Below are 17,899 nucleotides of genomic sequence, written 5' to 3'. Positions count from 1 at the left end.
TCATTAATGTCTTTCTCATAGTATTTTCTAGTTGAGCTGAAATAGGAGGCATTACAGAAATTCTAAAATTATTGCTACACCTAATTTAAATCCTAGCATTAACCCAAAGATGCCTGATAACCAAATTTATTCTGCTGATAAAAATCAAAATACTATATTTTGGCACTCATTAGTTTACTAGAGAAATGAACCAGATGGACAAATTTGGTTTAATTCAGTTAAATAGCACTTCTACATATTGGAGCAGTATTCTCAAAAACCAAAAAATAGTAAATATATTTTGATATGTCTTCTAGAGATCACCCAAGTGAAATATTTGTGCTTGTGGAGATCTGCTGGAAGAAGGTAAATCTCAGTACAAAGTCAGCACTGAATGATGCTCCAGCTCTTTTATGCAGTACAATTACCTGCTAGGCTCTATCTAGCTACAACTCTTTGGGAATTTCTACCTCTAAATTGTACTGCTTTAACTAATTGCTAAAGTAATTTTAGTTTATTCAAAAAGAATATTGTTGACACTTTTAAATGAATATTTGGAATGAATTTTTGGTAAAAAGATGAGTGCAAATATCATGTGGGGCCTGAGGCTGCAGAGTATTTGAGAAAACAGTATTTGCTTTTTCACCATCAGTCATGCTTATCACCAGTTCAGTATTAATATTGCTTACTGAAATAATTAATTTGAATAAAATTAATCTGGTTGTGCTTCTGTGTCTGTTCTTCTGCTTCACCTTTCTTTATCATTCTCTCTTTTTTAATCACTGTTTTTAGTCTATATTTGCTGCATAGCTTATTTCCTGTAGCTGGTCACAGCATCTGAAGTATTTTCTTTCTTCTGATTTGTGAACCACTTTTTATCAACTTTGATAGATTTATTTTAAAATCCTTTTTACTTCTTAGCTCTTTTTTCATACATTCCTTCTTTATAAAATATTTTTAAAAATCTGTCTCTTTAGCCTATAAACTTAGCACATGAGGAAGAACTGTCATTGTTACAAATTTCCCACCACATCCCCCTGCAGCTTTCCTTTCACCTGAAAGATTTGTCTCCAGTAGAACATATTATTATGTAAGGATACACTGGAGATAAAAGGGCAATTCAAATAGTGCAAAACATTCAGCACAGACAGGACATGCCATCTCTAACCCTGTGTCATCTGAGCATGGTGTAATTGTGAATATAGGAAGTGCTACTTCCCAGATGCAATGGGTCAGGGCTTTTTTTCTGAGGTTGTCATAATTCTCATGACACAGGTTACCAACAAAAGGGTCAAATTTACTTCTTAGGACCTGAAGTACAGTAAAATTTTCAGTGATTGTTGGCAGCTTTCACTTAGGTGAAACATTCACTTTGAAATGTCATAATTCTTCCAAGTCTCCCCACTGCTGTGTAGCAAAGCACAAACTAAACCTTCTGTAAAGGTTGTGTATAGTCCTTATACTGAGCAAGCTTTCACTTGCTGTGAAAAAACAAACAGAAGAAACAAATCAGAATCTGTGAATTATAAGACAGGTTTTAGCTCTACATTAAAGCCAAAGGATATTTTTAAAAATGGATACAAAGGCATCCCAGCACCCTAAAACCTAACCTCCAAAATTGAATTTTCTATTTACTTGAACCATTATAAGACAATCATGAGATGTAGTAACATCCATCCATTTAGATCATCTTTCCTTAGTTTTCTAGAAGAAATGTTATTCCAAAAACTGTGTGACAAAGGAAATTATATTCAATCAAATTTAAGATAGATATACTCAGAATTTCTTGTCAGCCGCAGTAAGTAAGAAAAAATTCATCTAGAAATATAACTTGTCTCAAACAGTTCTGGATGTCAGGGAAAAAGTATAAGAAAAGGAGAGCTATACATACTATTTTACCCCTAATACATTTCCCATTGGCAGCTATTTGTAATTCAGTCTTCCTGAGCCATATGTAGTCTTGGAATAATGATCCTCAAGTTTTTTCTTTTTGAACTTATCTGTTCTCCTTTTAACATCAGGGAAATTTTTAATATTCAGAAATTAAATTGCATGCTGCTGCTGCCTATATGAATCTAGTCTTATATTCATGAATAGAAAAGCTTTAGTGCTTTGTCATTTAGACCTTGAAATTTATGAAATCTTTATTTGAACCTTGGTGATTCACTCTTTTGTGTGGGGCCCAGGATTTTCTCAGGATCTCTCCATAAAGCAGTTTTAAATCTCACAATAGATGCATGCTATAGACCCAATCCTGAAGTTCCTTCAGAGTGAGATAATTTAGATTGATTTCCAAACAACAGCAGAATATATGCAATGTCATACCAAAATTTGTGATAGGTGCAGGTTCAAGCATCAAGATGAGAAGGAAGGTGTCCCAGAGGACCAGAGCTATAGGCCATTCTTTGTTCAAGGTGGAAGGAAATGAACATCATAACTGGCACCTAATTTAAACTCTGTTTATGACTCTTTATAATTTGAACATAGAGAATGAAGGTAGAATATATTACTTTTTCATTGAATAACTTAGTAAAAGTATAGTGACTCTGAAAACATTTTCTGAATAGCTAGATAGCAGAAAGAAAGAAAGTGGTAAAATAAAAGTCTGTGTAGATAATCACTTGATAATGAGTTGAAGTTTCCAAAATCAGTATTAGTCTAAAATACTATAATTTTAGATGATATGTGGTATCTTGAAGGTATCTAATTTTCAGGAAAAAAATGGGAACAGCATTTCTTTGGAAGTGAATCCCCTTGTGATTTTAGATAAGAAGCCATAGTGCAAAAGTATATATGTGTGGAAATACTAACCTCTTGCCTAGTGATAATTTGTTTCTCACAACATATATTCATAGAATGACACAATATCCTGAGTAGGAAGGGACCCACAAGGATTAGTGAGTTCAATTCCTTGTTCTGCACAGAGCCATCCCCAAGAGCCACGCAATGTGCCCGACAGCATTGTCCAAGCGCTCCTTGGGCCCCGTCAGGCTGGTGCTGCCGCCCCTGCCCTGGGGAGCTGTTCCAGTGCTCAAACACATATTGAGACTTTTTACTCCCTATTTCATCCCTGCTCCATGAAACACACTCTTCGAATTCTGATTGTTTATAAACCTCTGCTGCTTTTCCTGCCACAGAGTTCCATATGCTTCAAATCAGTGTCTGTGTGTTTATATGTAAAGATGTAATCTTTAGCCACATTACTGACTACTGTTTTTCTCAGAGCTCTCTTTTCTTTTTCCAATACAGAGATGAGGTATAATTGAATATTTTTGGTTCTCTGTGAACATTTTTCAGATATATCTTTGACTGCAGAATTTCTTATCTTGATGAAGAGTTTTTCTAAACAACATATAGTTCTGGTGTCCAAATATTTGAAAAGTATTTGATAACTACCTTCATAACTACTTCTTATTGCATAATGTTATCTACCTGACAAGTAAAAAGAACATGGAGTGAAAAAAAGTGTTTCTGTAAATTTGAGTAGTAGCTTGGAAATGTCCAAACCGTTATTGTTTTCAGACTCATAAAAATAAAAAATCCTGAATTGATCTAAAATGCAAAATATGATTCAGCCAAAAATTCTTCTGCAGACCCTAAAATGACAGACTAGCGATAAGTTGTCTTGAGTTAGAGCAATTTAAATAGGAGACTCTAAAATGAGTTACATCCCCTTAGTCTTAACCAATCCCTTTCCACCAATAACAAATGAACACTAGTAGATTTAAGTGAAAAAATTCCATTTACCTACAAGGGGAACAGCAAAAGGCAAAAAAAGATGCCTCCAATAAATAGCCACTAGATACAAAGTTGCTAAATCTTGGGAACACCACAGGAGCAAAGAGAGACCCAAAACGCCAGCAATACCCTTCCCATGTATTTTGAAAGACAGAGGGAAAGTGGTGCCAGCTCTCTCCCCAAGATGGTTCTGTCCAGGTGGCCCATGGTCTGGGAGGCAATGGGAGAAATGATGACCCACAAAAAGAACCCTCCTGGGAAGGTGGCAGCTTCCAGAGCTGCACTAGTGGCAGATGAGGATCCTCCAGAGAGTACGGGGTCAGCTCTGCTGCCCACCGCCTCCTCCCGCTGCCCTCTGCACTCTGCTGGAGCTGGGGCTCATGTCCTGGCCCACTGCTGCATCCACTGTCTGTGCTGACACGGGGTGAGCCAGCCCCATGGGACCAGCTCAAACTTCACTGCCTATGGAATTTGCAAGATTCACTCTAAAGATGGTTTCCAATTGCAAAATGCTATTTTTCCAAGTCGCTACGGTGGCAAGCTCAGAAACCCACCCAAAGCAGCCCTTTCAAAAGGGCAACATCCACCTTCACCAGGCAAAGAAGGGAGTCACCTTGGGTGCCCTGGCCTTCTAAAGGGACCAGCATGTCCCAGCTGCCCCAAAATTCTGGTTCTGGATGGGCTGGGGTTTAAAGACACAATAAGAGATCAATATGAAGTACAATGACAGTCTAGGTTACCCATGACAGAAGTGTAACAGGTGAGCTAGTCAAATTAAACAGCTCTGAAGCCAGCCATTTGCACATAATTTTATATGCTCTCCAGCACTTTTAGTAGATCCCATTTCACAACAAGAAAAGCATAAATTACATTTTTATCTAATTAAGAGACAACAACCCAAAAAGTAGAGTGGGTGATTGTTTGGGCTTTGTGCAAAAAAATAGGGGCATAATGCAGAGAGAATCTTGCTGAGGGGCGAGAATGTGTATGTGCCCATGTGTTCATGTGTGTCTCCATGTGAATCTGTGTGTCTGTGTGTGTGCGAGTGTCCATGTGTGTCCATGCATGAAGCAGCACAGAACATGCTGCAGCAGAACAGGACTCATCTGACAAAACCATAGTCTATGATCCTTCTCTTAAACTCCCAGAGCCCAAGTGCTGGAAATACTGGAAGGGTTAGCTGCCTGAACTGCTAATACTACAGTGTTAGATCAAGGGGAAAAACACTGTAGAGGAGACTTAACTTCTGATTTCTTTAAGTTGCAGAGCCAGGGGAATCACTGTTAGCTCCTCTGCTCACGCTTGCAGTGAAGCAGAAATCTCTCTCACATGGAGTTTCTTTCTCAGGGAGAGAGTAAGAAGAAACTCACAGAGTTTCTTTCCTCAAGGGTAGGAGATGAATCATGAGAGAAGTTGTCAGGGGAGGTTGCTCGCAGAAGCAAAGGAAAGGAAGAGGAAAGCAGAATGAGTAGTAATAGAGGACTGGAGATATCAGGGAAATTTGTGAATAGGTTCTTTAGTCAGTTAGCATTTCCCTGAAACCAATCACTATATGCTTTAGATCCGTGTTTCTTGGCAGAGATAGGACATTTATGCATTTTTAAAGACAAAAAATTGTGATCCAAGGCATAGTACCTTAGAGAGCTTCTTCAGCCTGTTCTTGTACCTTCCAGTGCACAGACCTAGCCAGTGTCAAAAGCCAAAACTTTTTGTGGATTTCACAGAAAAGGAACTGGAATTAAATTTAGGATAAAAAAATTGCACTGTATAAACTAGGATAATTATTGGTAATTCCTAAGTGCTATTATGTTGTGTATGTTCAAATTAATAATTATACTATCTGTGTCCAAAACCTTCAGTTACTCTCTGCCTTCTTATAACTTGTCCAGAATACTGAAATCTTTTGAAGCAAGCTCATGCCTTTTGGGAAATTAAAATTCTTCAGATTTATTAATAGTGTATTAAAATAGTTTCATTAATATTGAACCTCCAAACCCCATCTGTTTACACCAGAAAACCTTCAAATCACACAGATGATATTTTTCCTTGCTAACTTCATTCATAAAAATCAACATATTTCCTTGGAGGGATGGAGAGAAATAATATTTGGAATGAAATTATTTGGTGTCATGATACCATCTTAAAGAGCAGAAAATTCTCAGACTCTTCCTTATGTAAAACCTACTAATCTCCTCAATAAGAGTAAGTCTTCAGCTCAGATTTATCTCAGAAATTATATCCGCTTCATTTTGTTGAAGACTAAAGTTTCACAGCTTCTCCAGTCTGTCATTGCTCCTAATAAATAAACAAACCAACAAATCCATGACATTAGTAGGCATAGCTAGCAATCCCCAGAATATTCTTAGCAGAAATATGGCAAATATTGCCATATTCCTGTCACAGGTAGTGTGTTCCAGCCAGAAACAGTATTCTCTGAGTGAAGACTCAATCATAGCTTGACTTTACTGGCAGTAAACCTGTCTGTTTTCCTTTATGTTTGTATGCTAGCAAACTGTGAACATTTAAAATAGATTCTGGTCAGACATATAGAGATCTGAAGTCGTTGGGCCATGTTCTGTTTTTTTAATTCTGGCTTTGTCATGGGGTCTCTGGGGTCCTTTCCACCTTGCCCCATACCTCTGTCTTCTCATGAAGGGTAGAGACTTGAAGGTTCAATTGGCCAGACTAATTTTCCCCCTTTTTTTTTTTTTTTTTTGGCTTTTTACAAGCTTGGAAATAAACAGCAGGAGCTTTATTGTAATGGATAAAAACACATGGAAAGATTGTTAAAGTATCTGTATTGTTTTCGTCCAATTAATTTTTGTAACAAGTTTGTTTCCTTGCAGCCACCTTGAATGGGTTGATTTCAAGCCCTGATCTGATGTTTACTGAACTGAAATTGAGGACATCTATTTCAAATTAATTAATGCACTGGATTGGGCCCGTAATTAATTTATACTCTTGTCTAATGAAATCTTTTGGAGGGAGTTATTTTTGACCTCTTTTAGCTACAGTCAATAGGTCCACCATTTTTATTACATTTATTAGACAAATTACTGATGCAAATATATCAGACAGGTTGTTAGTTTTCAAGGGTCTGATGCAAGGCCCATTAAAATTAATATGAGTTATCCCATATTAGTTAAATGGATGTTAGAGCAGGCTCTGATACACCTGAGGTGGTGCTGCCTAACAGCATATGTGGTCACTTCATTTCATGTTCCCCGGTGTTGACCTTAATGGCGATGTCCACTAGGCTTAACTAAAATTCACTGTTACAGGTGATATATAAATATAAATGGGAATATACTCTGCACCAGAGATCTTTGTATTTGAAGAGGAAAGGCAGAAAAAAGGAGGATACCCTGGAAGTGTTGCTTCATTCAAATTAAGCATGTTTGTGTGCTGCTTGCTGTGGTAATGACTGTGTAATACAAACATTTATTTTATATTAGCATTTGGGTAATAGCAGTTCTATGGTTTTCTGCGACTGAATCTCTGTGATTCATGAGCAAAATATTTGCAGTGCCAACCTGTGAAGCTTGCTTTACAGTCAGGAAACAGGATCATATGCTCCATGGATGCCAAAGACAATAATACAGCAAAACATAAATGTACAGAAAATGTCCATCAAAGAGCAGTAAGTCTTTAATAAATCCCTATCCTATGTCCTTGAAAATGAGCACTTATTGACTTCACACTTTTCACATTGTAAAGGCTCTTTCCTCCAAAATCATCAGCTCATGAGTTCTATTTACTGTAAACATGGTTTGATGGAAGCGCATTGCAATAAAATGTATTTAAAAGCACTGATTTGATCTGACAAAAATGAACTGAAGACATATCCAGCTGTAGTTGCTGCAGTTCACGGAACAGTATGTACCAAATTTTATTTGCCTTAAACACTGGTCTGATTTTTATGTTTTTTTTATATCTACCTCAGCTACTTAACTTCTCATGAAAGTGTGAAGGTTCATGTGAGGTAGCACTTCTGTCCCATTGATTATAACTCATCCAGCACAGCTGTGAGACTAAGTTTCACAAGACATAAGACCAAATTAAAATGTCAGGTTTTAGGGCCTAATTAAAATGTCTTTTTTTGTGATATACAAGTAGATGTTATAAGCACATTATAAAACCCTTCCTTTAATTTTTGTTATTTGCCATATGCAAGGTAAAAATAAGTGCAAAATAAAACACTGAGTGCAAAGTAAAGCAAATAAGGACATGTACTCAGCTTTCTACTTGAAAAGTCATGATTTCTTTAGCTATAATGGAACATCAACAATTTACTGCTGTTTTTCATGTGGGTCTAAATTCAGACTCAGTGCTTTGCAGTGCAGAGGTTAGTTTTGCTGAAATTTTTTTTGTTTAGTTTGCTTTTCATCTGTGTGCAAATACTGAATTCTTGAGGATTTTTAGTCGTGCTTTTCAATGAGCACACAGCCTGGATACAAAAAGCTAAAGCTTTTATACTGTCTTCCTTAGAACTCATCATTTTCAGTAGATTTATCTCCAAATCCTTAAACAGTTTGAAACAGATAATGCTTTTGAAAAAGGTAACCTGTAAAATGTCTCCTGCACTCCTGAATGCTGTCTGAAAATGAGAGTCACACGGCACTCAGGAGATGAGTGCTGCCTTGGGAACATCTTTTCTGCATTTGGAAAAGGTGAGGGAAACATTTCCTTGGCGTGCCAGTGTCAGGCAATTGTTGAATCCAACAATATTAGGTGACAGAAAGGATGCAAGGGCCACAAATGGTCCAGTTTGCATTGAAAGGGCTTCACTTCAGATTCTGCTGTTTAAATGACTTTCATAAAAAGTACAAGAGGAAAACATTAGGTTCACAAATATGCATAAGTTTAAAGTTAGTTTTTATTGCTAAATTGTGTGAGTGTACTACTGTGTGAGTCAGCACATGGAGGGTGTTTCTGAGGAGCCTCTCATTAGTGCCAGCTCATTTTTCACTGGAAACCACATTGTGGTGTTAACACCTTAGTTTAATTCTTCACAGTGGCAAGGAAACAGAATGAATATTCCCACTTTTTAAAAGGAAATATGTCAGTAGCAGATACTGCAATGATCAGCTTAAAATAAATAATTACGTAGACAGTAGCTTTGAATACAAGTAATTAGTTTTGCATTAATGTTGCTGGAGATTTCAGTTGGAATTAGTTAATTATTTTCTACATTTGCAAATTCTTAATTAGCTATTTTTGGTTGTTATCTTTGTACAAATTATTGTTTTTATGAATTTTCAAAAATTTTACCAGGCACATTTAGTTTATAATTACAAAAAACATTTATAAACTACATTATGTAAAGAAAATAGATTGAATTTTGGGGTAGAGTTTTGGCAGACCATGACAATAACAACTTTTTTATAGAATGCCAACCACAACATAATTTTTCTACTGTATCTGAAACCAAACACATGTGAATTAATTAACATATCATGTGAGTTAATAAGCAAGGGATACTCCTATGAGCTTTGAAATACATTCTCATCTCATGCACTGTTCTGATCTAAAAGGATTTTACTTATTTCATGGTATGACTTTGGATTTTTTTTAATGTAGTGCAAATGTAAAACAGACCTCCATAAGACCCCTGGTTACCCCTAGGCCTTACTCCACCTGGACACATCTTTGCTGCCCTTGGTGAATATTGCATACTCTAGTATAATTGCTATGCAAATCAGGAAGAACTTCATCCTAAAAAATTATTTTCTAGCAATCAGAGGGAATAATGACAGAAAATAGTTATAGAAAATAATCATAGAAAATAATCTTATTAATAATAATAATAGATAAATAATCATCCCCATTCAAGAAGAGCATTCAAGCATTTCTCTAAATACTGAATTTGGCCCAGGATTATTTACAGGCATAAGCTCACTATATGATAGGGCTCATAAAGCTAAACTGATCAGAGTTACAAAAGTCTGAAATAGTTTTAAGCTCAAGGCCAGATTATAGCAAGAAACACATTCAAGAATTGTTGAGTTTAAGAGGGGAATTCCAGTTTGTAGAACAAATTTGGGTAGAAGCATGTGAATAAACATATCAAGAACAAGAAATTAAACAGGGTCAGAAATGCTCACAAATGTATTATAAATGCAATCTTTCCTGCAGCATAAACAGGCAACCACAGCAAAGTCAAATATATTGTATCTGTGTGTGGTTAATTTCCATAGCATCAGAACAAATACAGGAAAGCTAACACAGGATTATGCAAGGACAAAAGAATGTGTATAAGCACAACTGACTGCAGCTTAAGTCATTTTCACTGCCTAAATGCCCCCTAGGCACTGTGAGGAAAGGGTCAGAAATAGCAGAAAGAAAAAAAGTAAAATATAATCATACTTTTTTATTTTTTCCCAGAGCAAATGAAAACTAAAAATAATTTTTTTAGTTTTTTACTCCACTGTGCAAGATTTGACAGCACTAGTTCTGTATCAATGGAGAGAGATATATGTTCTACCAATGATATTTCATCAGTATCTTGGCAGGATCATGGCCTGAAATATAGTTTCTATATGACAAACAAAATTCAGCATTTTCATGGGCTACTATTATTATCTGGTAAAGTATAGGACCAACGTAGAAAAAAAAATGCAAAATCTAGAATACTTTTAATCTACAAAATCAATCCACTATGTGATCTGAATGTCTACTATCAACTACCTAAAACCAACTTCCATAAGGCTTTTAAAGTAGAATAGATTTTTTACATTTATAAAACACATGTGAAACCACAATCTTTTCAATCCCATGTAAAAGTTCACATCTTTGAGGTATGCATGGCATAATTCTGAATATAAACAGGATAAAAGATCACCAGGTTATTTTTTTCACTGAGTCAATAATAACTTTTGTTATTTTATGTTTACATTATATCCAGTGGATCAAATATATTTTTCTAGTAGAAAGATTTAATTTAACATTAGAGGCATGAAATAGTATTAGGCATGTTCTATTGTATGAAGCTTTTCAATTATGATATTCTGATAAAAAGTCAACTTGAAAATCAAAAAATTTCTAATCTATACAACATCTGCATTAAACATCTGTATTTCTCCTTTTAGCTGCTTCACAAGCAGCTGGATGGTAAAATAATGCTTATATTCTGTTCATCTGAATGCATTTACAGTTCATTTATTTGCACAAAAAGCTATTATTATTTATGATGGTGGTATCCTTGAAACTGAGCATGTTTTAACAAAGCCCTCATGCTGTAAAACCCCAGCCTGGTATTGCAGAATACACAAACAAACTGATTTGACCAGTGGATCAAAAGTCATAAAATCATGCCAAAATCCAGGAACTCCTTTACAGTGTCATGCCTTAATGCAGCAGTAACATTGGACATCTGAGGGCAGAGAACAACGCTTGCACCACCATTCAAAAGACGAGATGAAACACATCCATGACTTTTTGTGCTTGTCTCCTTTGCCTCAGCCCAAGTCAAAATTCCTCCCTCCTGTCTTTTACAGAGAGTGACAATAATTTGTCTTGCCTTGTCTCTAATGATGATATTATATTTTTTAATCAGCTGCTGCAAACTGACCTAGAAAGATTAAAAGTATGGAGCTAAATTCTGTAGATTTCTCTCTTTTCCCTGCTCATAAAAAGTACAGGAATCCATCACATTTCTTTCCTGGGAGATGCTGGTGCTATAAAGGACACAACATTAGCACAGCCAGCCTCTTAGAAATTAGTTTCCACAAATAGATCTTATGCTTCTGCTGATAAAATTCACTTGCAATGGTTTTCACAGGAAAAAAAATTAAGACTTAGGTGTCTGAGACAATTTACCTACAAACATGATCGCAAAAAAGCTTTCCCCAGTATCTTTTTCCAACAATGCAAGTAAGCATGGAATATTTTATTTATTTATTTATTTATTTATCTCATTCATTCATTCATTTGAGTTTTGTCAGTTGTCTGAATTTGGTAAAGTTCAAAAATAAAAACCACATTTTTCTTTACTTGTATCCTGGAAGCCTATCTAGTATTTTTTAAATTTAATTCTCTATCATATCAAGTTAAGTTAAAGAGTCAGTAATAATGAACAAGATCAGTAAAAGATTTTATTGTTACTTTATAAAAATCCTCCTTAATTTAACCTAAATTTCTAACTTGAGGGCTATTTTAAGGCTTTCCAGACAAGGTTTATTATTATTTTGGTATTAACCCTTCTATGGCAAAAGAAGTAATAGGATCAAAGTAAATGCTGAACTTGTGATTTAGAAGCAAAAAGCTGCAACAATAACAATGGAGTTAATATGAGACAAAACAGGTCAATTACTGTGTTTTGCACTTAGGAGCTGTGTTTTTATGAAAGTTGGGTTCCCTTTTTTAGAGAGTTTAGTAACCAAAATCAGCTGCATTCCCAGTCTATCTCAAAGGCAGTATGAATGACTACAGAAAGAACAGAATCCATGAACATTCCTTTTCCTCTTGTAGGACCAGCTGGTCCCCACCCTCCCACCTGCAGTGGTGAAGAGTTCCCGTGCGCGTACGTGCAGCAGTGTTTGTCCCTCGCTGCGCGGTGCAACGGGGTGGAAGATTGCATGGATGGAAGTGATGAGATGAGCTGCCCTTTGGAGATGCCCACCACATCCCCAGGCTCCTGCAAGGCTACAGAGTTCCTGTGTCCTTCCCAGGGCTGTGTCCCATCCCTCCTGCTGTGTGATGGGGTGCCCGACTGCCTCCTCAGCGAAGATGAAGCTGGCTGCTGTAAGTTACGTCCATGGTGGTGGTTATGGCAATGGTAACTTACCTGCCCAAACCAGTGGTGTTTTAAGGAAAAAAAAGAGCAACACAGTGAAGTTTAGTGTAAAATTCATCATTCCTTTGTGTCCTGGTTTAGGGCAAATTTGGGAGAGAATCCTCAAAGGGGGGTGCCAGGCAAAAAGCAAAAGCAGCACTATGTACTGTCCCGTCTCTGTGTCCTGCCAGGCTGTGGGGGAGCAGCTGATAAGTAACCAAAACAAAACTTTCACTCTTCAGAGCCAGTCTTGAAGGCACAGAACATCATATCCAGCATAAGTAGCACACACAAATGGGATACAAGCATCATTACGTCATCCCAGGACACCTTGTCAAATAAACCCCTACTCGTGTCACATATAATGCATTAATTGCAGAGATGCTTCACATTTCTAAATAATTTTGCTTATGCATTTTAATTTCCTTGCTATAATTTGGTAAATGTTTAAAAAAAACAGCAGTTGTGTTTCTGTAAATATTTACAAGCATTTCCGCATTTTTACCTTAAATCAGTCAGCTGCATTTGCATTGTCTCTGTAACCTCTGATCATGATATGACAGAAAGATTGGCCTCTGCAATTCTGTTATTCAGTAACATTTAAGGCAGTCCTGACCTTTCAAGGATTTTGAAATCAAGTCTGTTCATGAAATAGCAGCAATCTCTGCCCCAAGCAAGGAAAAGGGCTCACAAACAAAACACAAGGTCAACAGGCTTTGAAATGTAACCGCAATGAGATGCCACGGAGAAGCATCTGAAACAAACAGACACAAAAGTGAGTGTCTGCCATTTAAAAATATTTCATTATTAGCAGGTGAACTGAGGCCAAATGCTTAATTCCAGGAATTTCAAAATAATTAGCTACACAAAAAAAAAAGGGAAAAAAGGTTTTTAAAAAGAAACACTTTTCTTCCTAAAACTGTCATTATCTAAAACTTTTTAAACATTTTTTTTATCCTTTTCAAAATGAAAAAAAATTGGTAAAAAATATCAGTTTACAGTGAATTAGAAATTCATGTTCTTTAATATTTTCTATCAAATCTACTAAATATTAATTCAGGCTATTGCACATGCCATTTAATTTAGCAAAGTAGTTTACCCAACTGGCACAGATTTGGCAGAGTATCTATGTAAGTCTTTGGTTTTGAAGTGAACTCTGTGGTTTTGTTGGCAGAAGACATGATTTTGGAGATAATGTTGATGTTAAATTCTACATACCCCAAAGACATGTAGAAATTCTGCATGTTCCTTTCTTCAAATAAACCTCTCATAGTTAGTCTTCATTTGACCTGGTTTTCTTCTCAATCTGTCCTCTGGCAGAGATGTCTATTCATGTTCCATTACATGCACATCCCAACTCCACACCACAGAAGCTGATGTGGAACCTCAAAATTTGAAAGCCAAGTTATTCCCATGATTTTTTGTATTACCCAAACAACTGAGATATTGCTTTGTTTTGTTTATTTTATTGCTTTGACTTCAAAACAAAACCCAGAGATTAAGAAGAAATTAAATCCTGGTCTATTCAAAGAACAAATATTCTCCATAGATATTTCACAACTTTGGGGTTCTCAATCTGAAGGAAACTTAGTCAAGTCTGTACTTCATTGTTACTCTAAAATTTGGTTCATAGTAAATAAACATGTAACCCTTGATAGTATAAATTAGAAATACAGAAGTAGCAATTTGTGTTTCTCCACTGAAGAAGATAATTCAGAGAAGCAAAGCAAAGCAGAGAAGAAGGCAAAGCAAAAAGAAAATGATTTGTGCTAGTTTGGAATTAAATCAGTGGAAAGCTGATTAGTGTCACAGCTGGTGCTGAGATCCAGCTGTGTATGCTATGAGAGCACAGCATTTAATCTTTAGCTTCCTACTTTTAACAGGTGAAAACCCATAGAAGTTTGTCAAATGGGGAAGGTCAGAGACAAAAAGTAAATATCTCAGAAATTTCATTCTTTTATTGAAATTTATGCATGATCTATAAAATTGATTGTTTAACTAGTAACTCCAACCTTTGTGTACTTTAGTAATAGGATTTTTGATTTTAGATAGATATTATTTTCCTTGGTGCAGATCAAATCTACCTGTTTATTTTAGAAAACTTCAGTTTAGGAATTACTGACACTTTCCATTTTGTGTCCCATAGCAATTTTATTCATTTAAGTGCAAAACAAAACACTTCACACTATTTAAGTGTAGAACAAAAATGTTCTGGGTTCTGCATTCAGGACTGCATCAGGGAAAGTTTTCTTTTTTGATAAAGATTGTTGTCAAAATGCATCTTGCAGAGATGAAGAATAAAGCCCTAAAAGAGGCCAGGACAAAAAAAACCCCAACCGAAAAAAAAAAACCATTGGTCCAGTCCCTAATAAAAACTCTATTTCTACCACAGAAATGCTTTTCTTCACAACTTAGGGATTTATGCAGACAGAATTTCCTGTACAGTTCACATAGCAGTTAACTTGGTCAATATTATGCTAATAATGTTTTTATACATACTAATGAATTTTGTTGCATTTAACAAAAAATATTCTGGAACTGTTTTCCAGTTAAAGATGTTCTACTTGACTGTCTCTCTTCTTGCTGACAGTTTTAGAGAAGGGTATATTACCTCACCTATTTAGTCTTTTATTTGCCTGATTACAATACTAAGGGTGTAAAATAAACATATTAACACCAGTGGGATGTAGACATTAGTTTTCCACAGACCAATGTCCTTTTCCACTTTACTGAAGAGATAATAGCAATGAATAAAAAGTAATTTCTCAGTTTTCTGTAGTGCACCAAAATGTATATCTTGTAGTTTTGATAAGTGTTAAGTACCTATGAAATATTAAAAATTTTATTCTCCTTTCAAAGTGGCTGTGATATCATTCTACCTTCTACTGGTTTAATTTGCACCTGGAAAATTAAATATAGATGAAAATTGGATATTTTTATTTTCATATATTTACCAGTTTTAGTGCCTCCATGTGGTCTTTATATTCTTTACTTCAGCATCAATAACTTTGTGTCATTGTCCTTAACTGCAAAATTTTCAACCATTAGGTCCATTGCTATGACTGATACCTCTGTAATTTGTTAAAATAACGTGTAAACAAATAGATTCCATCATTTTGAAACTAGGTTCTGAATGAGAGTTAATTATGTTTGCTGATATCTTTTTAATGGGTTTTCTTTGGGATTCTGCAGTATACACTCTCAACATTGTGAGTTAATATGCACTCCTTCACAAATATTACATGGGAAAATTTGGTTTCTGTACCATCTGTGCTCTGTATTTGTTTACTTATTTAGCATCTCAGTAGTAAAGTTGCATGTCTTTGAAGATGAAAGCTCGGAGAGGTCACACAGATGCAAGTTTGTGTTCTACAGCAAGAATCAAGTTTTCTGCTAGTTTTTGAACAGTGAGAAAAAAAATCCAGCTGATGATAACGACCATGATACTTTTCATTTCAGCCACTAAAGACTGTTCCAATGGCTCTTTGTTATGTGCTTCAACCAATGAATGTATACCAGTCTCCCAGCGTTGTGATGGAGTTGTAGACTGCATTGATTCCAGCCTTGATGAGTCTGGCTGTGCAGGTATTTAGCTTTGCATAAAAATATCATTTGAAACAAAGAAAGTGTAGTTATTTCCTTCTGAATGTTTTGGTAGTCCTCAAACTTGACTGAGGTTCCTCTGCTAAAACTTTGTCAAATTTTATTAGGCATGAATTTTCCTGATGAAAGTATGACACAGATGAAAGTGAGAAAAAGATGAAGAATAATATGCTTAAAATCTTAACATCTTCATAAGGGGTGTTTCTTACCATATAAATGCATTGCTCAAAAAAACCCAAATCCCCCTTTGTAGTATACTTTTAGGACTTCCCTTGATTTAGCCAGTTGAGTTAACCCATACTGTTGAGTAAAAGGCTTTCTTATTTGTGGGTTTGTTGTTTAGTTTTTTTTCCAAGTGTATTACAAATCCAGGTTGTAAAAAAAACTAAATAGCATTTGTTTTAATACAGTGTGTTTGACAAAATATTCAGGTTTGATTTGTAGTAGTTAAATGGTGGAGAAAAAAGTAGAGGACAATAATACACATTCAATGTGACTTAGATTTTTATTAACAAAATCTAACAAATACATGGATGATGGTGATACAAATAACTTAATCTAGATTCAAAATGCCCCCTTCAATTACAAAAAGGTACTGCAGCTCTTCCCCGAGACAGATAAACTCTTGACCAGTTCTGTGCTGACAGTACTCTGTCAGCTTTGATCAAGTTGCATTAGCTGAGAATTTAACCCTCTCTTGTTATCACTTTTATGAGTTATGTGATAAAATTCACAACACATATGCATTGCAATGATATAATTCATTGTAATATATTAAATGTCTATTCACCAACTAAAATTTTTACAAACACTTATTGGTAGGAGGCATCCACAAGTTTCTTTGGGAGTGAAATTTGACCACAAGTACTGTGTTCACTATCTCTCATAGCATCTTGAAATGGTTTGGGTTGGAAGGGACCTTAAAGATCACAAATTTGCAGTGCCCCTGACTTGGCCAGGGACATCTTCACAAGTCCAGGTTGCTCATGTGAGGGAAGGAATCATACTTCAACATTAAAAAATACCACATCTATAATGTTGAGAGAATTCATACTTGGTAAATTTGATTTACAAAAAATATTTTAAATTAGAGGGAATTTATTCTGAAATTAATTCAATATAAAAGAATATAGAACATAAACTAGTAGACATTCATAACAGAAATTTAAAAATCTTCCACTATTTTTTCAGAAAGCAGTCCTTTTAAGTGAGTAATGCAATTTTCAAAATTTAATCCTGAAACTGGAGGTGTCTACACTGAATAGCACTGTTATTTGCTGCAATAAACAATTTCATTTTGCATATATTCAAAACTCTTTAGGTATAATTAGTAGATTACCAGTTCTTTTGGTACTGACAAGATTGAGGGGATTTTTTTTTTAATTTTTTGAATTTTTTCTTTCTAAAGCAATGTAAAACTAAGCTTCAGTAAAACTAAATGTGATGATGTGGAAATCCAAGTAAAAGGACATCAAGGGGTTTTAAAAGAATATCACTAAGTACTTAAACACTTTTGTCTTTTAAAGCCTGAATTCCCTCATTCTTATGAGAATGTGATTTTAAGTGTTAAAGTTCAGAATATCTTTAATTAAAGGGTTGGTCACAAAGGACTGTCTGTTCACCTATAAAACCCTGTATTACTAATAATGTAGACTTAGGTACTAATTAAATATTAGTTCAATTATTTTGGGTCTTATTTTATATATTTCTGTTGTTTGAAAATCAAGTAAGTGGCAAAAATTCTATTTCTGGAGTCAGATGAAAATCTCATCTGAGAAAAATTTGAAGCTTGTTCAAGTGCATCAT

At 35.4% G+C, this 17,899-nt stretch overlaps 1 protein-coding gene across 1 annotated transcript in view; it reads left to right on the top strand.

Moving 5' to 3' along the window:
* The window catches only part of MALRD1 (MAM and LDL receptor class A domain containing 1), a 237,004-nt gene that overhangs the window by 174,233 nt on the left and 44,872 nt on the right, over nt 1-17,899 (top strand). Inside the window, exons 33-34 of the mRNA XM_030234818.2 lie at nt 12,187-12,459; nt 15,950-16,075. Coding sequence (XP_030090678.2) covers nt 12,187-12,459; nt 15,950-16,075 — 399 coding nt within the window. The remainder of the gene's footprint in view (nt 1-12,186; nt 12,460-15,949; nt 16,076-17,899) is intronic.

The sequence above is a fragment of the Serinus canaria genome, chromosome 2 (assembly GCF_022539315.1).
Source record: "Serinus canaria isolate serCan28SL12 chromosome 2, serCan2020, whole genome shotgun sequence".
Lineage (NCBI taxonomy): Eukaryota > Metazoa > Chordata > Aves > Passeriformes > Fringillidae > Serinus > Serinus canaria.
This window is presented reverse-complemented; position numbering and strand designations above follow the sequence as displayed.